We start from the raw sequence: 23,170 nt of genomic DNA, 5'->3' as shown, positions 1-23,170 counted from the left end.
AAAAATTATGGTTTTATTGACAGCTACTAATAATTACACTATAGATGTTAACTGGTTACTTTCTACAATAAACTGCGCTCAAATCCCAATTTATAATCTCATAAATAATGTATACCTCAGCACAGAGGTTATTGCTTCTATCATACTAACAAACTTTGAACTATGAGCTTACAATACAATTTAATCTAGGCCGTAATTGCAACACTTAGGAAGTTCAGTTGGAAAATATATTATTCGGCAATTTATTACGTTGTAGGTAAATGAACTAATTATTAAAATCCACAAGAAAACTAAGTTCCTGTAGCTGGCTGTATACCATGTATGACAAAAAATTTGTTAAAATCCTTTATAAAAGGTTTATAAATTAAAAGCATGCCATGAAGACAAAACGTTTTCGGAAACTATGTTCCATCATCAGTGTCTAGGTGTACATATTTTGAGCCACTAAATATCTGGGTAAAAACCTGTTAAAAGTTTTAACGTGAGAGCCGAGGGTAGGAGTGGTAAACTTTTTTGCATCTCTTTTGGGGTTCCAAAACTGACATTATCAGCAAAATTTAGCGTGTTCGTATGATTTTTGGTTCCCCCTCTAAGAAAGTTTGGGAAAAACTGATCGAACTGTATCGAAACGAATTTCTATTTATAAATATTAGGTTAGGTTTAATATGTGTGGGGGCTTAACAACCCTTCCACTCGACCTAAACTTTTTGAACATCGTCAAAAAGTGTGAAATAATGTTGAATACGCATCAAAAACGTTGAATATGCAAAAGCCACGAAAAACGGGGTCGGTGAATAATAGTTCTTCTTCATGTACCATGTCCTTTCAGAACGTTGGTTACCATCATAGCTATCTTAATTTTATTCACTGCTATCCTTAATAGCATGCTTGTATCAACACCATACCAATCTAGCAAGTTCTTCAACCATGAAGTTCTTCTTCGTCCTGGACTGCGTTTGCCTGCTATTTTATAGCAACCTATCCTCTCATTACATGTCCGAAATACTCCAGTTTTCTCTGCTTGATGCTTTTTATGATCTCAGTAGTCTTGCTGAGAGGTTCTAGTATTGTGGAGTTTCGATTCTTCTCCACCCAGAAAACTTTTAAAATTCTTCTATAGCACCACATTTCGAAAGCCTCAAGGCGATTTAGATCGATTTTACTCACAGTCCAGGACTAGACACCATAAAGTAAGACCGAGAACACGTAGCAGCGAAGTAGGCGATTAATAGTTGCGACATTTAAATACTCGTGTTTCTTTTATCGTGTTCCAAAATAGTCTTTCCAATGTTTTGAACATCGCTGATAGTAGATACTTAAGTGTGTTTAAGTTAATTTCTGTTTGCGGCTTTTTTAATTTTTGCGTACTTATCTTTGTGGGAGAATAAATGTAGAAGCGAAAATAAAAACACTTTTCATTCAAGCATATATTTCCAAATTAAAAATAACAAAAAGAAAACATTAGAACAACTACGCCGTAGTCTTAAATATACAGAACTTGAAATGTAACCTTAACGCTATAAATATATAAATAAATAAATGATTAATTTCTAATGAATAATAAATGATAAAATTACCCTTTTAAATGATTTGTCGTTAAGTAAGTACATTTTTAAAACAAAATATACAACAACAACGCTGCCTTCAGTCAATAATTATCCTCATCTCATCATTATCGACTACCAGATAACTTTTTATATACAACAAAACTGCCCAAGACTTTATTAATGTGAGTATCTCCAGTTTATAATCAGTTGTTCACAAAAATATCGAAGATTCATCTACCTGATAGCTGTATGGAGCCTTTATTTACCACAAATTCGGATTACTGATCCAAATAAGTGCAAACTATTATTAGCTAACCACAAATAATCGCAAGGATTTAAATCTGAACATATTGGAGGATAAACTGCTAGATTACCTCTATTGGATTGGCGGATGGCCCAAGGTGCCGTCTATGTGATGAGAAAGACAAAACCTCCTCACATGTTCTCTAGAAGTGCTCGGCATTGGATAGAGGTAAAAGATCATGTTTATGGCTTTTATTTACCAAAGGATAAGACGTTAGGAACGGTAGGAATTTAAAGGCCCTGCTGAGTCTTGCAGATATGAGAGCCTGAAATAGCCTAACTCCCAGAAACGCCGAAAACCAAGTCCTTATAGGCCTAGTCCGGACGATAGCGGTAATATAACGGATCCGCTCTATTAAGTCTAAGTGTCTGAAGGGCTCACAAATGGGCCCTACCCTATGCACCATGACCATGACTAAGAAACAGGAGTTAACTGTCTTCAAAATTAAAAATGTGACAATTTTGTACATTAAACGATTGAACAATCTATATAAACAAATTTTTAATATTTTCACGTATTTCAAAGCAGAAAAAAATAGAATATGCTAAATACTTATCCTCTAGTAAACAATAGAAAGGCCTGCAAATGTTTACAAATAGTACCTGGATATAATATCAGGCTGTGTCAAAAAGATATTAAGTTAGGCCCCAAAAAGTCATTGTCAATAGTGCGAATAGATGTTCACAAAATTCTCAAAAGATGGTCTGGAAAGTTATGTGCTGCTATCTACAGTGAAATTATTGCTTTTCTTGTGCTTTTTAAGGTTCTTAGGTACTTAAGACTGAAAAACATTGCCCCATATAGGTTAAGCTCAAAAATAAAAGCCACAATGTCATAGTAACTAGCCTATAACCGGTGGAGTGCCACTACGATGATATTAAATAGAAACAGTCTGAAAAGATGGCCTGAGAGGTATGAACTGCCACATATAGTGAAATAATGGCATTTATTGTACTTTTTGGTCTTCTTACGTAGTTAAGACGGAAAAATTACTGTACATTCATTACATTTGAATGCCCACCTAAAATTAAGAAGAAAAACAGATGGGTTAAACAATTCGGCTTTAGTAAACTATAGAAATGGTTAGAAATGGGTATAAATGATATCTGGATCTGAACATCTAAGTATAAAAACTATTGAGTTGGGCCCCAAAATGAAAGCTAAAAAACCATCGCCAATAGCTATTGAATACCACAACGATGATATTATTTCGGAAAAGACCTAAAAGATGGCCTGAAATATAGCATAATCTACGAGGCATGTTTTTTAAAAAGTACCGTTTTGCGATTCCGCCGCCGCAGCGCTACGGTCGGCGTTCCGCGCATGAGCGCTGGTTACCTACATCTCTTGTCTACGCACTGACGCCATTACAGTCTGATTCTTCATTGTATACTTGTTTACTCCAGTGTTTAAGATGTCTCCAACAATCGTGAGTCACGCTGATTGTGAAGTACGGGCTGTTATACGATTTCTTAGTGCTAAAGGCGTAAAACCGATCGATATTCATCGTGAGATCGTTGAAGTTTACGGACAAAACATTATGAGTGATGGAATGGTAAGGAAATGGGTGAGAGCATTTAAAGATGGCCGCACAAATGTGCATGATGAAGAACGGAGTGGGCGTCCTTCGGTCGTTAATGAAAATTTGGTGCAGAAAGTGGACGAAAAGGTGAGAGAAAACAGACGCTTTACAATTTCATCATTGTCCGACTGCTTTCCTCAGTATTCTCGTAGTGTTTTGTATCGCATTGTTACCGAGAACTTGAATTACCGGAAATTGTGTTCACGTTGAGTTCCAAAAATGTTGACGGATTTGCACAAAACCCAACGTTTAGGCAGTGCATTGACTTTCCTTGAGCGGTACCACAGTGAAGGTGAAGATTTTTTAGACCAAATTGTTACTGGTGACGAAACATGGGTGACCTACGTCACACCAGAATCGAAACAACAATCCATGGAATGGCGACATTCATCATCACCCAAAAGAGTGAAGTTTAAGCAAACAATTTCTGCCCGGAAAATCATGTGCACAGTTTTTTGGGACAAAAAAGGAGTATTGCTAGTGGAGTTTCTGCCTCGTAATGAGACAATCAATGTAGCGTCAATTGTGAGACATTGAAAAATGTGCGTCGTGCAATCCAGAACAAAAGACGTGGCAAGGGTATCGTTTTGCTGCATGACAATGCCCGTCCACATGTGGCTAATCAGACCAAAGATCTCATCAAATCATTTAAATGGGAAACTCTAGATCATCCTCCATACAGCCCTGATCTGGCGCCCAGCGACTACCATTTGTTCCAGCACTTGAAGAAACACCTGGGCGGTCAGCGTCTTAAAGACGATAACGAAGTCAAAACATTTGTGATGCAGTGGTTAACAAGTCAGGCGGCAAAATTTTATCAGGAGGGTATTCAAAAACTGGTGCCACGTTATGACAAGTGCCTCAATATTCACGGAAATTATGTAGAAAAGTAGATTAAGGTACAGGCTTTCATGTAAAAATAAAATTATTGCCATATCTTTGCACGTCTTTTTTTAATTCCAAAACGGTACTTACTTAAAAAACACGCCTCGTACTTCCATATAAAGTGCATCTCACGTTTTATATTCAGTATGAGTTAAATACTTATATTCAGTATGAGTTAAATACAGATAATAGATGGACAAAGCGGATACTGGAATGGAGACCAAGAGATGATGCCTACCGAAGCAGAGGTCGTCCACCAACACGTTGGACTGACGATCTAAAACGTTGTCATAGGAATTGGATGCAAGAGGCACAAGATCGAAATAGATGGAAAATTATGAGGGAGATCTATGTCCAGCAGTGGATAAGCGAAGATTGAATGATGATGATGATGATGATGAGTTAAATAGGAAAATTTAACAATGTTGCTCGATGTAACTATTATAACCACTTCTGTCTGTGTTTATGTTCTGTGTCAATACAGTTATAGGTTCTATTATAATTGTGTCAATGCAATTATAGGTTGTTATTGTGAATTCAAATAAAAACACCCGATTTAAATTTATTCGGGCTCATTAAACTCATTCAGCGACGCGTAAACTATTTTCTGGAATATACGTGTAAAGATATATTGAACATGAAATGTATTAAGCTGGAATAACATTTGTGATTTGTAGTATACTAAACTTTTATTTATTTAAAATTAATTTTGTTAATTTCACTCATCAAAATGGAACTGGCAACAATACAACGAATAGTAAAAGAGACATATAGTTCATAAGTACCAGTAGTGAATATACTGAATATAAAACGTGAGACGGACTTTAAAATTATTTTATTTCTTGGGGTTTATCTTAGAATATCTAAATATAATCGGAGAAAACAAATTTTTAACCTCTATGTGTTTATTTTTATTATTTGATTAGAATTTTGACACACTGAGAAGAATAACAATGCAACAATGTTACCAAAACCTGAATAATGTCTAAGACTTTCCATAACACAAAAAAAAAGAAAAATCTAGTGAACACTGCACTTAAGCTTACCACAGAAGTCCTAACCAACATAAGCAATAAACTAACAACTTTATCAGATGAACAAGGATTCAGATCCGGAAGATCCTGCGTAGACGCCGTATTTGTACTAAGACAAATTACAGAAAGGCCCATCGAGTACAATAAGCCAGCATATCTATGGTTTATAAACCTGACAAAGGCTTTCGATCGCATACAAGTCGAAGACGTCTTACACCTACTGTATAAAAGAAACATACCAATCAATATTATACAAACCGTCGAAAATATCTACTTCCGTAATCGAACACAGGCGAAGATAAATGGAAAACTAACACAGTGTATACCAGTACAAAGTGGAGTCAGACAGGGTGACTTGTTAAGCCCACTTCTCTTTAATATAATGGACGAAAAAATACAAGCAGTACGTGAAGGTCATGGTTACAGAATGGGGAACAAAGAAATCAAAATATTACGTTATATAGACTTCTTCTTCTTAAAGTTCCATCTCCTATCGGAGGTTGGATATCATAACGGCTATGGTCACTTTGTTGGCTGCTGCTCTGAAAAGTTGTAGTGAACTACAGTTAAACCATTCTCTAAGGTTCTTCAGCCAGGAGATGCGTCTTCTTCCTATGCTTCTTCTTCTTTATATAGACTACGCGGCATTAATCGCTGAGACAGAAGACGAGCTCCAAAGATTTACACATATCTTCAATACAACAACCCAGAAATATAATATGATAATATCACCAGAAAAAAACCAAATGTATGACAACACCTAAATAACCACTACGATGTAAAATCGAAATTGATGGAAAAATAATAAAGCAGGAAGCAAGGTTTAGACATCTGGGAATAGATATAACTAGTTACAGAGATGTTGAAGAAGAAGTACGACAACAAAGCTTAAAAGCAAGTAAAGCGACGGGATCCCTTAATGACACAATCTGGAAGAACAAACACCTAAGACAAGACACAAAAACAAGAATCTATAAAGCAGCAATTAGACTTATATTAACAAAGACCTGAGACGGAGACAAGACCTGACACTTATAAAACTAGACGACTACTAGAAACAACAGAGATGAAAATACTCCGAGGAATATCAGGGACTCACTCATCTTAAAATTTTCACATAATCTGACCAATCACAAACCAAAGACAGCTTGTGTTATCGCGAAAACACCAACTGTCTTTCAATTCTGATTGGTCTATCAGCTTCGTGTTTTCAACGACGTAACCATGGATACCGATCGCAAAGCAAAGTTTGACGTTTGCCAAAAAAATTTGTAGCTGTATACGTCAAAATGAGTCGTTGCGGTGGTACTTCAAACGAAGTTATAAACCAAAACATTGAAGAAAATATACCGAGTAACACAAGAAAATCTAAATCTTATATATGGAGACAATTTATGATGTTCTGTGTTTATTTAATTTATGATATTATTATTAAATTCCTTCCTCTCATTCTACTGAATTTTTGACCTATCACTTTGTTCATGAAATAGTCTAATAAAATACCACTCGTGATTTAATTTAGCTTATAAGTCTGTCTTTTATTTTTAAACTCAACTGAGTGTCTTAAAGAAAAGACCACTCGTCCTACGCACTCGTGGTGTTTTCAAGCAACTCAGTTTCGTTTAGAAGTAAATCGACAGACTTATTGCGAAAATTGAATCACTAGTGGTATTACTATTGAAAAGTCTGTTAGATAGGGAGAGAAGCGAAAACATAGAAAGAGCATGCAATATAGAAGACATAAATGAATGGGTGACAAAACGAAAACAGGAGTGGAACGAACACATTAGTAGAATGGCAGAGTATAGGATAGTATGAATAGCACGAGATAGTCACCAAATGAACGAAGAGGTATCGGCAGAATAAAAAAAAGATGGTGCGATAATTTAAACAATTTAGCAGGCTAATATTGAAGAAGAAACAGGCTTAAAGCCTACATACAAGAAGGAAGAAGAGAAGAAGACTTTCCATAACAGTAGCATTATAGGATAGGCCCTCATTAAATATGACAGTTCTAGTTCATCCATTACGAACAAACTTTTAAAAACCTCATTAAAATTAAAAAATTCTAAAACTAAAATAGTACCGTTCAAAATATATTAACAATATACAGTATCTGTTAACAAATTTTATTAAAATTAGTTAATAAGGAAGATTATTATGTCAACTATACTTTGAAATACGCTCTTCTGGTCAAAGATGATGCTGCAATGAAGGTGTTCCCCAAGAAATCATTGGGTTCAACTACCTCTACATCTGGGGAAAATACTCAATATAGATGTAAAATTATTTATTAATCGAGATTCTGTTAGATACTCTTGTAATCAATACATTTAGAGTATAAAAACAGTGAAAATGGATCATTTGTTAAAAAAAAAAAAAAGAATAAAAAACAGTATAATACAATATCCGCTTAGTAAAAACAAAACGTTCATTCTTAATTCCACATTGACAAAACGTTCATTCTTAATTCCACATTGACAAAAGGTCAGTGAAGTAATTAAATTGTCAATATCACATTCAACACCTATTTTTAGAAACTAAGAGATCATACGATGGCTTTGGGTGCGAATCTTCTTGTGCACCGCTGACAATCCAGAATGATGTCTTTGTGTCGGCTGCATAGAGGGTGTCCGGTTAGTTTTCCGCAACAAAGTCGAACTCGGCGACTCCACCCACAACTCGAGCGAATATAAGGCGGCCAATTGGCCTAACTTATCCTTCTCGGCGCCATACAGTCTCAATTCAGATTTGGAAGTGTCTTGTAAAAATTTTGATACTCTTTCGTTGGCGCTCGTGTTTATGCTGAACCCAGGTCGTTCTTCTCTTAATCTTCTGCAACCTAATATTCAAATAAAACAATTAAAACTACAATAGTTTATGGCGTAGACAATATGATAACTTTGATAAAAATATGTAAATTTTGTACAATTTTACTAATACACTGCGCGCCAAAATTAACCCATAATTTGAAAATTATAATTTGAGTCGTAATGAAAAAAATTTTGTTAGTTGTCTTGTTCTTTAAGGTTGCTTTTAGAACATCTGAAATAAAAAACTTTTCTTTTTTTACGAAAAATAAATTGCAATAAAATTGAAATTTCATGAAAAATGAATTGCTGTTGGACGGATGAAGATCCGAAAGGCACCTGGCATAGATGGAGTCATGCCGGAGACAGTAAGACTCTCCTAACAAACTGCTTGAACAACCGAAGTTTTTAACATATGTTGAAAAAGCTAAGGTTGTCCTTATCCCGAATGGTAGAGGTGAAGAGGAAGAGGTGCGATTTCGGTCAATTTGTCTTCTTACTTCGGTAGCTAAATTGTACGAGCAGCTAGTGAAAGGCCGCCTTGAGCGAGAGCTGGAAGAAAAGCATGCGCTGAGCGACCACCAATATGGTTTTAGAGCCAAAAGGTCCACCATGGATGCGGTCACAGAAGTAACCCCTTTAGTCACGCAGGATACAAAGAGATGGGTGGCTCTCAACCTGCTTGACATCAAGAATGCCTTTAACACGGCATCGTAGCAAAAAATCATGTTCAGGCTGTGAGAGTTCAGCATCAGTTTGTCGCAGGGTGTTCCGCAGATTTCAGTACTAGGTCCCGTCCTGTGGAATGTCCTGTACGACGAGGTGTTAAAGGTACAGATGCCAAGGGGATGCACTCTTGTAGTTTATGCCGATGATCTCGCACTGGTTGCGAAGGCGAGTCAGAAAACGGACATGGCTAATGCGGCTAACACAGCCCTGCGTCGTATTAGTAGGTGGATCAGAGAGAACGATCTACAGCTAGCGCCTCAGAAAACTGATGTGTTAGTTCTCAAAGGGAGCCGGGACAAATCCTCTCTTCGCTTTTAGTGAAAGGTGTGGAAGTTGCACCGGTTAAATCGGTTAAGTATCTCGGAGTTTAGCTGTCGGAAGGACTGAGGTTCGGAGTACACATCCAAAAGACGGTAGAGAAGGCTGATTCCAAACATTGGAGGCCCAGTTAGCACCAAAAGAAGGGTGCTAAATGGAGTTTTCCAGTCGGTGGTCAGTGGTAACCTATGCTACCCCCGTGTGGTGTAGCGCACTGAACACTGCGAAATACGCTAAGCTGATGGAGACTTCGCAAAGACGAATGCTCCTCAGGGGATCCCGCATACAGGACCGCTTCAAACGAGGCTCTGTATGTCATTAAAGTGATACCGATCGTTTTGTTGTGTACAGTGCTAGCGAGGGTGTATGCGAGGAGGATGGATGGAAATATAGATGAGAATGAGAGAGAAAGAACGATCGTGGAGTGGCAGAGAGAATGGGCAAATGATAGCGGAAAGGCAAGGTGGACGAAGGAGCTTATTCCCGATCTGAGGGCGTGGTGGGAATGTAACTTTGGGAAATTAGACTACTTCCTGACGCAGTTTCTGACCGGACATGGTAGTTTTGGCACCTTAACAAATAGAATAGGCAAATTTGCCTCGGCAGACTGTACTGTTTGTGGGGTACCGGACGGTCCCGCCCACATTTTTAACTGCCAGAGATGGGCAAACGAGAGGGGCGATTTCGAGAGGGGAATGGGATTCGGGCTGGATGAAAGAAACATGGTAAACATAATGTTGAGAGGAGGGAAAGAATGGAGAGAAGTACACTGTCTGATTTATGGGGTGATGAAGAAGAAGGATCAGGAGGACAGAGGAGGAAATTGAACCAGGGATCTGAAATGTATGGTTATTATTATTTATTAGTTTATGGCCTAATGGAAATATCTTCTGATTTATGGTAACAGGTATGGTTATTTGTAAGTTTTTAGTTTTTCATTTAAGTTGTTCATTGAGTGGCAAGACCACCTCTCTGGAATGGTTGTTAAAGTTTTAGCCGGAACACGGCTAATCCGGCACTACCCTGGGTCTTCTGGCCTAGTATCTTACTCGGCCGAAAGTTGCCAGGGTGTCAATGTTAAAAGACATGACGTTAAATGTCTAAAAAAGATTTCCCCCACCGTTGGATACCTTCTTAGGATCTTACTGGAATCTGGCAATACGGCAATTTAAAAAATAAATAAGTTCAAGCAAATTAAACTAGTAGCGAATATTGACTTCTATTGCATTTATTACTGCTTGACAACGATCTCTCATACTGAGAATTACCGTTTTTATTTCATCTTGATCAATTTGATCCCAAATTTCAACTATCGCAAAAACAGTTGATCTAATGTGTTTTGTGCGTTAGGTAGTTGTCGTAGTCGTCTACCTACGATATCCCAAACATGTTCTATTGGGTTGAGGTCAGGACTTTTTCCCAACCTCCTGACAATATTGCTCCACAATTCTTGCAATATGTGGCCTGGCATTATCTTGCATAGGCATGAAATTTGTAGCATTTCTATTTCTCAGTCTAGCGATTCTAATACAGTCACTTACTGAAAACATTTTGATTTTCTTGTTTTTGGTGGTTCATTTCAAAGGAGAAAACACGGAATAAACTAAAAATGCCTTTGAACATTCAGAATAACGTATTCCAATGAAGCACAACTAGCATGTTTTTAATTTACTTGCAAAAAATGATAAAAACATCAGCGTTTTTTACCGTTTGTTGTAAAAACAACCTATTTATAATATTGTAATCGTAATATAGTTATTTTACCAACCTTTACGCTCAGCTCGTCAGCTCTCGTGTTAATATGTGTGCGACCGACACTCGTATAATCTCTCCCCGCGTTATATAACTTAGGACAGTACGAATTTGCCTCTCGGCAAGTAAAGACGGGGGTGTTGGCGATCCCGAAAAGTGCGAGTTGCGTGAGTGATAGATGCGCTAACGTTAGAACCGGTGTTTTGTGTTAAAACGTATACCAATTTTGTTTCTCTCAATACTCTGTATCTCTGTTACTGCCTCATAGCACTGTAAAACTAATGATATTTGTAAATTTTTTTATGTGTTTAATTGCTTCAGTGGTCCTTAATAAATATTTTGAAGCAATTAGGTGTTCAACTACGCCTCTCTAAAATGTGGAAAGTTTGATATTAAATTTATCCGTTCCACCGTTCTTTCGATAAATTTTACAATATACCGGAGGTAACAATAAAATTATCACAAAAATCGAAACATTACAATTATTTGATTTTCCACCATTTTTAAAATTATGCGTTAATTTTGGCGCGCAGTGTATTATCAATTATTAATTTACCTGCTCTTATTTCTCGTGGATCAGAGTCATTAAAAGGTGGTTCCATTGCTGAAGAACTCTCCATAGATGGAGCCCAATCTGTAAGCTCATCATCGCCTTCATGGCCTTCTCCCCCACTCCAGCTGATGCTACTTTCGCTTGCTATTTCACAATTTTCATCATAACTCTGTATTTCCATGGAGTTGGTCTAGCAACAGAAACGTATATGTACTATTTGAAGACAAATAACTTTACAAGGAATCATTTTATATAACTCATCATAAACGGGGGTCGGCATAAGTCTGGCAACGCTCATAAGTCTGACAACGCTGTTAAAAAAGATAAAAACGAAGCATGTTCGTGCTTCAAACTTCAAACTTCAGACTTCAAACAGTTGTGTCGGTGTCATGATAGCACGTGGTCGTCGAGTAGACGCGTTTTCAGAATGAATAACCGATACAAGTTCACGCTTCAAGAAAGAGTTTTGTTACGTCGCGTCGTATCTTCGACGAACAAGAATTACAAAACTATGTTTACCGAATTTCAACAACAATTTTCGAACTCGCCGCTACCAAATCGTTCAACAGTGTGGAAAATTTACCAGAAATTCTTAAAAACGGGCTCTGTTGAGGACGCGCCGAGTTCTGGACGACTGGTATCTGTAACAACTAACGAAAATATGGAAACAGTATCGCTGGCGTTTGTTGAACAGCCGAACCAATCTGCAGTGCGGCAATTGGGAGAACTTTAAATACCCGATCGTTCTTTACGACGAATGCTGAAACTCATGCACTATCGTGTTTACCGTCCGCGTCGGAATCGGAATAATTGCGTGTACTGGAACGACTAGAATCCTCACGTCTTCATTGAAGAAGAATTAAACCTGCCTGGAGTACCTTAAAGTTCAATTTGCAGAATGGATTGGCAGACGAGGAATCGTTGAGGGGCCCTTACGGTCATGTGACTTGACACCCTGTGATATCTTCCTGTGGGGCCTTCTCAAGGACCACGTTTTTGCAAGAGGACCATGCACCCTTCCCGACCTCCGAACTGCAATTTAAGAAGAATTTAAAAATCTTCGCCGACTGCTTGACGTGCTTCACCGGACCAGCCTCTCCGCTGCGAAACGTTGCAGTAAATGCTTTGATCAATTTGAACACTTACAGTACCCCTTTTTCGAATCCATTTTGTAATTTATTTGAAAAAATTCATTTTGACACTACATTTTTTCTCTTAATGAAAATTTGTTGCCCGACTTATGCCGACCCCTGTATAATAAGAGTCCAGGCGGTATTTGTTTAAAATAACCATTTTTGGGCGTGAAGCATATAAACCCAGTTTTCTGCATAAATCACTCCAAAATATCACTACAAACGATAATTTCAATATCCGTGAGTTGTAAAATGCGGGATTAACTAAATATGAAAATAAATTAAAAAATTCAATATTTTCTCCTTTTTTTGTATATATCTCAAGAACTATTGGTTTTAGAACAATTTTGTATCAGGCATAAAAGTTCTGTAATTGAATTTTACATAAGATAATGGTAGTTTCAAATCTTAAAAATGATTATTATTGAAAAAATACTAAAAAACACAAAAAAACAGTTAAAACAAAAAGGTTTTTTATGAGTTTATTTCCCATGCGAAAATTAAACTTGGGACCTTCATATTCCGAGAAAGAAAACTTTTTAATGTTTAATCATCACAAAAAATTTCATTAAAATCGATTCGATAGTTTTTGGAAAACAATTTTGCAGTCTAAATTAAAAAAAATGAATAAATTTCAAAATTATGCAGATCAAAAACTAAAACGTTTCGATTCTTGAAAATTTTTTACATATAGAAGAGCATTCAAGCTTTCAAACCCATTTTGAAAAGTGAAAATCCATCAACTATACTAAATTCATTTAACAGAAAAGTAGCCGTCAACAAATGCATGTGTATTTATATAATTGTACAGGGTTTTATTAAGATTCTAGCAGTCTATAACATCTAAATTTGAAATGAATTATTAATTTATAATTTTTAGGATTACTGTTAAAATAATAGTAATCAATGATTAATCTTCCAAAGCAGTATACTTTAATATTAGTTTTTGTAAACTGTCATTCACACATCATTAGATAATTGTGGTATTAATCAAAAGGCAAAAAATAGAAAGTTGTTTTTATACATTTTACGTTTTAAGACCAATATTTGGAAATAAGTAATAATATTATCATTAATGATATAAAAAGAGACCTCTTCTTGTGTAAAAGTTAGGGAAAATACTTATACATATATTATTGGGTAGATAGACTTATACATTTAACATTACATTAACATTAAAAAATAAAATTTATTAAGTCGACGTTTCGATTTCGATTTAACATTTATTTGTGTCAGCAGAAACGAATGTATATTTAGAAGAATTGTGACGTCACTATTTTTGACTTTGATGCCGGTTATGTCGAAGATGGTTCGACATATCAAAATTCCGTTTTCAGATTTTGATTCAGGAGACAAAACTATATATGAATCCATTGATAGATCGTCCCCAATATTGCATAGGCGACAACGCACAAAGGAACATACTTTGCGGATGTAAAACGAAAGGTTTTCTTTGAAAATGATGAAAAAAAAAACGAAAAATAAGTACTGGAAAACTACATAGGTACAATGAGTAAAATGGGCTACAGTTTTTCATTTTTAAAATATTCCATTTTGTTTATGTAATTTCGAATAATTTCGTATCTTTTATTTATCATTGCTACTCATTTCCACATCAAAAGCTAGATCCATCTTCAACCGGATGGGGGCCTTCTTCAAGAGCCACAACCTCTCTCTTGCTATAAAAGTAAGAATGCTGCGATGCTACGTCTAATCTGTTCTTTTTTATGGCGTTGAATCGTGGACCTTGAACGAAGATATGGGAGCAGAACGCAGAAAATTGGAAGCATTTGAGATGTGGCTGTATCGGAGAATACTTAAAATGCCGTGGACTGACCGAGTCACCAATGAGGAGGTCCTCAGAAGAATGAAGAAGAACCGAGAGGTACTGACCACCATAAAATCTCGAAAGTTACAGTACTTTGGACACATTATGCGAAATGAATCCAGATATGCCCTTCTATAAGCCATCCTGATAGGAAAAATATTTGGACAACGGGGTCCAGGAATTACATGATGGATTTTTCAGACCTGTCGAGAGTCCATCCAAAAATGCTTGTCTTGATGAGGTGACTGACTTATCAATCCATGTTTTTCATTTAGTATGACCGGCGTTAATCCAAGTCTCATCTAAATAATATATTTTACGATTGCCATTCCTATAATCTTTTATCTGCCTTAAAAATTCTCTTCTCCAGATTACAAGGTCATCTCTGTCTGTAAGCATACTTTTCCTGCTACGTTTTTCAAATTTGAATTGAAGTTTTTTCAAAAGCTTGTAAAAAGTAGTACGTTTGAAATCAGGTAGATTGGGTCGTCGTTGACCTGTTGTAGAACTCTATCTATCGTGGGAATTTCATTTCTAAAAAAGAATTGATGCACTATTCTTCTTATCGCTCTAATAACTTTAAACACAGAACTATCCGATACTCCAACTTTATCGGCTACTCTTTTCTCAACAGCGGACAATATTAACGCCAGATTTTCTTGTAACTCGTGTTTATACACGTTTACAATTATTTCTTTAACGTTTACGCTTAAATGGCCTTTTTTCAATCTCTTTTTGGGGGGAGTTAAAGGTATGTTTACGAGTTCATCGGCAGAATCCGTGTCCGACATATTAATTTGTTTTAGTGACTGTGTATACAAACCTGCAAAATATTATTTACAGGCTAATATTCTAATGAAATAATAGATAATAGATAGATAATAGATAATTGAACAGATATATTAAAAAGGTCAATACTCAAAATCTTTATTTTCCAGGTGTTACAGAAGCGACCGATTTCGAGGCTTACAATATTTGCCTCATCCTCAGGCAAAGCAAAAAGTTTGTTTTGTTAAAAAACAATAATATAGATATCGGCAATAAGAAGTTTTCCGCTTACATCCAGGGTACTGTCTGTCTTCATCTTTTCCTTTATGACTCTATCTATTGTAGTGAGCTGATATGTTGATCATTATATATGATGTTGTTGTCAAAGTTTTTTTATTATTAAAAAGGTAGGATTATCTTCTGGTTTGTAATAAAATTAAAAGTAGTTAAAGACAAATACACATACAGTATAAGCTGCCACATCCGGACTTTATATAGTTTAAAAACTTATGGAAGATGGAAAATCACATATTATGCAGTATGATGTCCTTTTTTTGTTGTTTTTGTCACAGGTTCTCAGGTTTGTCAGGCTCTTTACTAAGTAAGACCTTTTATTTACATACGTATATAATGATCAACATATCACCTCACTACAATGATAGTGTCATAAGGAAAAGATTAAGACAGACAGTACCCTGGATGTAAGCGGAAAACTTCTTATTGGCGATATCTATATTATTGGTTTTTAACAAAACAATCTCTTTGCTGGGCCTGAGGATGAGGCAAATATTGAAAGCCTCGAAACCGATCGCTTCTGTAAAACTTTGAAAGTAAATATTAGATTGTGAGTATTGACCTTTTTAATATATCTTTTCAATTATGGACTGACACTTGCAACCCTTTTATCATCATAACAATTATTATAATAGAGTCAAAATAATATTAAATTTACTTACTTCAGTTGAGAGAAAACAGCAAACACCTTAAAAATGTTCACAGTTCTAAGTTTTTTTAAATAACACTATAATTATAAACCGACACTATAATTATACCAACACACACACACACACACATATATAGAGCTATTAAAAGTAAAAATTATATTTATATAATTAAATTCAACAGACATAAATGTGATTCGTAAGGATTACTGAATCCATATCTGTTAAAACTGCAAATTATGCGTCTTTTTTTAGAGGTGTAGATTGTCGTTACTTGTGAGTTTCTACTTGTTACTTTTGATATGCTTTTGTATATGTAATCAGTTACAGTATAAGTGATTTTGTAACAAGGAGATACCTCTTCAGCATCTCTAGATTTTGGGAATGAATATATCACGCGTCCGTAGTGTTGATATTCTACTTTTCTGTTAGGCGAATATAATATAGAAGAGCCAAGGGAATTTAAAACAAAAATGTTTAAAATTTTAGGCTTGAAAAAAACAAATTGAATAACTTCATCAATTGTTAATCGATTTTAATTTTCAAACCGGATATTATTATTTTTTGTTTAACAAAATATATAGAGTGCACAAAATCAAATGAACATGAGAATCTGAAGGTAGACAACCATACCTACAAATATGCCTCCACTTTTCCTTACCTAGGCTCAATAATAAATAACAACAACAACATCAGTCAAGAAATGCAAGCACGGATTCTTAGCGGTAATAAGTGCTTTTATGCATACAAAGACTTAATGAAAAGTAAGTTACTGAATCGTGAGTCTAAGCTGAGAATCTACAAAACAGTAATTAGACCAGTGGTCACATATAAATGTGAAACGTGGACCCTCTCAACCACTGATGAAAATCAACTGAGAATATTTGAGCGCAAAACACTAAGGAAGATATTTGGACCAACCCAATGCAGCGATGGTTCGTGGAGAATTAAAATGAACCACAAGCTTGATGAACTAATGCAGAACGCAGATATTGTCAGATTTGTAAGGTCACAAAGACTAAACTGGCTTGGTCACCTAGAAAGAATGCCAGATAATCGAGCTGTAAAAGTAGTCCAGAGATGGAAGCCTCAAGGAAACAGAACAAGAGGAAGGCCCCGTAAAAGATGGATAGACGACATAGAGAGGGATCTTAAAACCATGAACATCAGGCAGTGGCGAAGGAAAGTATCCGACAGGGCAGAATGGAAGAACATTGGTAAGCAGGCCAAGACTCACAAAGGGTTGTAGCGCCATTAGAAGAAGAAGAAGAAGATTTAAATTAATGTGTCTTGTCTTCTGCAATAGCCATTGACACAAACAATATTGTGTACAATAATTACAATAATGACATATTACTAATTGCTATGGTCAACCTATAAGTTTTAATTAAGAACCTATGACTAAATACAAGTTTTCTCACAAAGTTATAAATTAAAGGTAAAGTAAATGGAAAACAAGGAGTCATATTCTGTTAAATAACTGAATGTATTTCAAGAAACCAATTAGGTTAAAGACTGGATCGGGTGAGTTTAAAACGTCTTTAATATTTGACTTAAGTTTATGTTGCACTCTGTGTTTCATGTACAGGAGGCATTTGATAAGGATGTGTTTCACAGTTAATCTACTTGACGCGATTTGGCAATTGGGCTTCCGTTCAGACTTCATTAAATAATCATGTGTGAATTGGGTTGTCCAATTCTTAATTTTTGAATGACAGCTTTTTCTTTTCTAGAGATTGTGTTGTTTCTTGAACATTTGCTTTAGATCATTACGGATTTGAATATGTTGCGCTGTCTAAATTTTATTAAATTTAGATTACAAAATTATTTTGCAAAAACTATTGAATCGATTTTAATGAAATTTTGTTTGATGATTAAAAATATTAAAAGGTTTTCTTTCACAGAATACGAATGTCCTAAGTTGGATTTTAATATGGGAAATAAACTCGAAAGAAATCCTTTTTTTTTTGTTTTTTAGTATTTTTCCAATAATAGTAATAATTTTTAAAGTTTGAAACTACCATAATCTTATGTAAAATTCAATTACAAAGTTTTATATCTTATACAAAATTGTCCTAATACCGATAGTTCTTGATTATATGGGAAAAAAGGAGAAGAGAGAAGGATAATAAAAAGTTAAGCAAACAATTTACATTTTACTCACGCATAGTGAAATTATCATTTGTATATTTGATATTTTGGACCGATTTATGCAAAAAACTGCATTTATATGCTTAACACCTAACTAAAACTGATACTGTCTGGAGTATAATAATGAAGTATATAAATAAATTATATAAAAAAAAACTTACCAGAAGGTTGGGTTGGTAACAGAACTTTTCTATTTTGTCTACTAAGCTCTGGTGAAGTGGTTTAATTTTTGTACTGTGCCTAAGAGATTTTCCATTGTCAACAATTTCCAATCTCTGTGGTCTCTTTCTCTTTCCACATGGTGGCATAGGCGTTTCATCTATGCTCATCCTTTTAAACTTTCGTTTCCTTCTTATATTGGGTCTTGCTGGAGAATGTTCATTAACAGAGTCACTTTCTAGACATTGGCTTACACCTAGAAGAACATAATATGCCATTTATATATATTATCATATATTTTATTAATAATAAGTATAAAATAAAAAGTATTTTTACAACCTTTACAATTTTAAAAACAGATTATTAATTAATTCTTATAAGTACTTAGTTTTCTGTGATTTTCCATTGGAAAATATGACAAATCTATTTACCAATTATGTGTTTGTTCCAGATCTATATTATTTTATTCCAATTTTTTTTGTGGATTCTTGACTTTCTTTCTTTGAGAATAACTTTCATGTTAAATCCCTGTTTAAACTCAATTTTATTGCTAAAACATTTTTATTTTAGCAATACAAAATTCTTTGATTATAGATTTTCAAGAGAGTTCAACAATTTGTGCTTACATACATTATTTATGAAAATCCAGTATTTTTAAGTTCCATATTCATTTGATTTTAAAAATGTACAGATTTTGCAAATATAATGTACAATATTTGAATTAAAATTGTTAATGTGGTCACAAAATTTATTAGCACAACCTTGCATTATTTCCATGATTTTGATATTGAACAGAATACCTACAGAAAAATAACAAAAAACGAAAACTGAAAAATAATTCAGAATTTGAAGGCAGTTATTATGTCATGTAATGTCCCATACTTTCATATTTGTTTATTAACTATGCAAATGTTTTGTCCACTTCTACAGAAATTGTTCAGATCTTAAAATATTTATGAAATGTTGTTGGAATAGACCTATATTAAGTACTTAATGAGATTTTTATTTAACCCTGAGACTAAATGAATGAAATGACTAAATTTCTTTGTTCAAATTTATGCATGTACTTGATTCAATAAATAATACCTATAGACAATAGACTTCTAGAAAAGAAGGCATAAAAAGTCATAGTATTACCTTTCAGAAAGTTGTACATTGGGTGTCTCATTCTTAAAGTTCTCTGATTAAATGTTTTATCTACTGTCATGCTAAATGTCATATCATCAGAGTCGGACTGGTGGAAACTGACTAACTTACTACGATGTTTCTCGCTTCTAATTTCTGAATTACTACTAGAACTATCATCAGAACGATTTTCTCCAGCTTTATTTGTGTACAAATCTGAAAGTCAATGATAAACTAAAAGGCATAAGATTGTTTGGACGACTTACGCAAATTTCCGGCAGATCTGGTCCTTCGCCTCATTCCCCATTTTCCAACATTAATAATGTTAAGGGACCCACAACTTTCAGTTTCTTCTAGAGCAATTGACAAATCTTGAGCTAAATGATCCATTTTTTGTTGATATTTAATAGCGTTTTTATATCAACAGAAAGTACATTCTGCTAAAAAATAAACAGTTTAATATTCAATATAACTTAAAAAACCACTGTTCACTATTTATATTTAGCAAATTCACATCAAATACAAATACAGATTTTCACAAACTTTTATCTGTCAAAAGGTCGTTGTATATAAACCTGTCAATCCTGTCATGTCGACCAGATATAGAAATGTCAAGAATCTACCAGTTTTGTACAAGTTCAGTCACAAATTTCTCCAGCGTTGCCAGTTCATCAAATCAATTGCCAGTATATTTATAAATACGAATTAGTTGATTTAGATACATTCTAGGCTTGAATAATGTCAGTTCTTTATTTTGTCTATCAGATAAATCTATTTCTATCTATTTAAAAAGTCAACAATAAATATATAAACTTACAGGAATGAAAATATTTTGAATAAAGTCCACTTTACACTACATGATTTATCATGTGATTTGTCGTATGATTTGATCATGGAGTGACATTTACATGTTTACACTGTGTAATTTGTCATAAACACTGTCATGCGGCTCGTCATAGCTTGTCACAGGAGAATGGGACTACCAATTCCGCATGATAAAATCATAAATATGATTTTCGGTAATAATACCGGTAACACCAACATATTTAAATATCGCGCCTTCTTCTTATGTCAATTCAGCGACATTCCATACCGAAAGACAACATCCTTTATTTATTTATTTATGGTTTGTTTGTTGCATTGATATTGAGCCTATTGTCACAGAATAAATAACAATCAGAATGCCCACTATCAGATGCAGCCTTTGAAGTGTGTCTGCACTCGACCGCCACATTTTAAACGAAAACATAGACACGGATTGAGAAATTTGTGACAAGCTACGACAGAACTGTAATTTAAATTTTTAGAGATTAATAATTTAGTAAATTTAAAATAATTTAATCTATTCTTCAACTAAAAGTACGAATAAAATAGTACATATTATGTCTATGGTTGCTTAAATAAATTAAATCGGGTTAATTTTTCTATGCACACCAGATAAAATTTGCCTGATCAGCACTGGTTCCGTTTAAAACATGGCTGATTCCGTCTGCGCGAACGAGATGAGGCAGGTGATTTGTGAACGAGATGCGCGTACTTATCTTGACAAGCAGAGTGGGCATTCTGATTGTTTATTATTCGGTGCTATTGTCTAATCTGTGCTATTGTGTCGTATTTTTTTTTGTTATTTATTATTTAGTTTATTTTATTCTTAGTTTAGTGTCTTCTTAGTCATAATTTTAGTTTAGTTTCTTTATTAACTATTTTTAATTTGGTATAGTATAAACACTAAATTTAATATGCCCCGTCCACTATTTCTTCGTAAGAGCCACCTGCGAGCCCAAAGGCGTCTGATCTTTTTCTTCTTACTATTAGCTATACGCAGTTGTTGCCGGCGTATTATAAAAGTCGGGAAGCCAATGCAAGCAAAGATTTATTTTCCATTATAATAGTTTAAAAATCTAATAGTTGTTACCTATACCATAGAATAAATAACAATTGTTTATTATTCTGTGTCTATACTGTGTCTTATATCTCTATGACCATAAACAAAAAGAAAAATCAATAAAACCTCATTGTCACTTATATCATAAGTCATAACTTATCATTCAGTGTAAACCATCGATGTAAACACAATTTTTAAAAACATCATAGAAACGAGGAATCATAACAAATCTCATATGATATTGTCATATTGACGGTTAAACAGCAAAACCTCGTAAGTCGATTTTTGGTCAATTATGACTTTTATACTTTATTGGTTTATATTTTTCCATATCTTTTAAACTACGAAATCTTGTAAGTCTATATTTAAATTTAATGGTACTAGTGACATCTACAAAAACCTCGTAAAACTAACCGTTAGCAGAAAACTCTTAAGTTCGACTTGCGTGGTTTTGGAGTTTGATTTTGTGGGACTTCCAGAAACTATTTCATTACTTGAGTGGTGGTTGTCAATTTTGTTGTTGTGTTAATGAGATTTTGAGAAGATAATAACTATTGGTATTACATAATTTGGATAATGAATTCAAGAGGAAAATATATCTTAAGCTGAATAAAAACAAACAGTGCAGATTGCCCAAGAGGGGTAAGTTTACTGTTGTATAATTATTTTTAATGTAATATTAAGGTAATTTGTTCGTAATCAATAAAGCGAGGTTATCGTTTTAGTATACAAGATGGTCAGGCATCAGTTAATGATAATAATTACGCAGATAAAAGCCATGATTTAAAATCTTTATCTCAGAGTTTGAATAACAGTAATGATGATGCTATAAATTTAAATTCTGAAGAAACGGAACCATTTGAAGACAGTGGACCTGAATATGTAGTGTCTACCGATGACACTGATTAAAGTGACCAATTTACCAATGAAGCTGAAACTGACAATAAAAATCAAACCAAAAAAAAAGGGCAAAAAAATGGAATGTACACAAAGAAAAATGGGGTCGCTCTAACAACAGAATAAAAAGAATGCGAGGTGAGAAATATGATTCCAAAATGTATGAAAAAATTACTAAAAAGTACGTAACCGTTGAAAGAAATCAAAGACAAATGGGTCCAGCTTGTGAATGCAAATTGTCTTTCAAATCATCAAAACTCTTTTGCAGAACATTTAGTCAAGAAGATAGGTTACAGTTATGCAATAACTTTTGGCAGTTGAGTTGGGACGAGAAAAAAACGTTTGTAAAAGACCTTGTTGATACAGCACCAATTAAACTACGCAAAGCAGGTAACTAATAATATTTTTAAACTCTATAATAGGTTTACTAAAAAATTTGATTTTAGAAGCCATTGAGAAACAGCGGAAAGGCACCCTATGTTTTCATTTAAAAAAGAATAGTATACGACTTCGGGTATGTAAAAAAATGTTTTTAGAGACACTATGTGTAGGAGAGTGGAGTGTAGCAAGTTTGGTAAACGTAACCCAAACCCAAAATATTGAGCAATTGAATACTAATTGTAAATCCAAGCCAACGGAAAAGAAAAAGTTCCTAATTAACTTTTTCCAGAAGTTGCCTAAACTTGAAAGCCACTATTGCCGTAAAGAAATATCTAAATTGTATTTAGAACCAATCTGGTAAAATATAAACGAATTATATAGATGTTAC

At 34.5% G+C, this 23,170-nt stretch overlaps 1 protein-coding gene across 2 annotated transcripts; it reads right to left on the bottom strand.

The window, feature by feature from the left end:
* Nucleotides 1-1,418: 1,418 nt before the first annotated feature.
* LOC140445184 (uncharacterized) lies at nucleotides 1,419-20,220 on the bottom strand. Of its 2 annotated transcripts, XM_072537061.1 has the most exons (5): nucleotides 19,886-20,220; nucleotides 19,632-19,835; nucleotides 18,497-18,750; nucleotides 11,518-11,704; nucleotides 1,419-8,194 (listed from the first exon to the last, which is right to left on the bottom strand). In XM_072537061.1, the coding sequence occupies exons 1-5, from the start codon at nucleotides 20,007-20,009 to the stop codon at nucleotides 7,893-7,895; spliced, it is 1,071 nt and encodes a 356-aa protein (XP_072393162.1). In that variant the 5' UTR covers nucleotides 20,010-20,220; the 3' UTR covers nucleotides 1,419-7,892. The 2 variants fall into 2 exon arrangements, with proteins under 2 accessions (XP_072393162.1, XP_072393163.1); XM_072537062.1 differs by lacking the exon at nucleotides 19,632-19,835.
* Nucleotides 20,221-23,170: the final 2,950 nt, after the last annotated feature.

The sequence above is a fragment of the Diabrotica undecimpunctata genome, chromosome 7 (assembly GCF_040954645.1).
Source record: "Diabrotica undecimpunctata isolate CICGRU chromosome 7, icDiaUnde3, whole genome shotgun sequence".
Taxonomy (NCBI): Eukaryota; Metazoa; Arthropoda; class Insecta; order Coleoptera; family Chrysomelidae; genus Diabrotica; species Diabrotica undecimpunctata.
The sequence above is the reverse complement of the archived record's forward strand: the minus strand, read 5'-3'. Positions and strand labels throughout refer to the sequence as shown.

What these genes read in the sequence shown, in the direction of transcription:
- LOC140445184 (XM_072537061.1), bottom strand. Translation starts at nt 20,009, where the DNA reads ATGGATCATTTAGCTCAAGATTTGTCAATTGCTCTAGAAGAAACTGAA. An exon ending in AATGTACAACTTTCTGAAAG is followed by an intron (nt 18,751 to 19,631) that starts GTAATACTATGA and finishes ATGTTCTTCTAG; the next exon opens with GTGTAAGCCAATGTCTAGAA. An exon ending in GTTACCAACCCAACCTTCTG is followed by an intron (nt 11,705 to 18,496) that starts GTAAGTTTTTTT and finishes TTCTGTTGCTAG; the next exon opens with ACCAACTCCATGGAAATACA.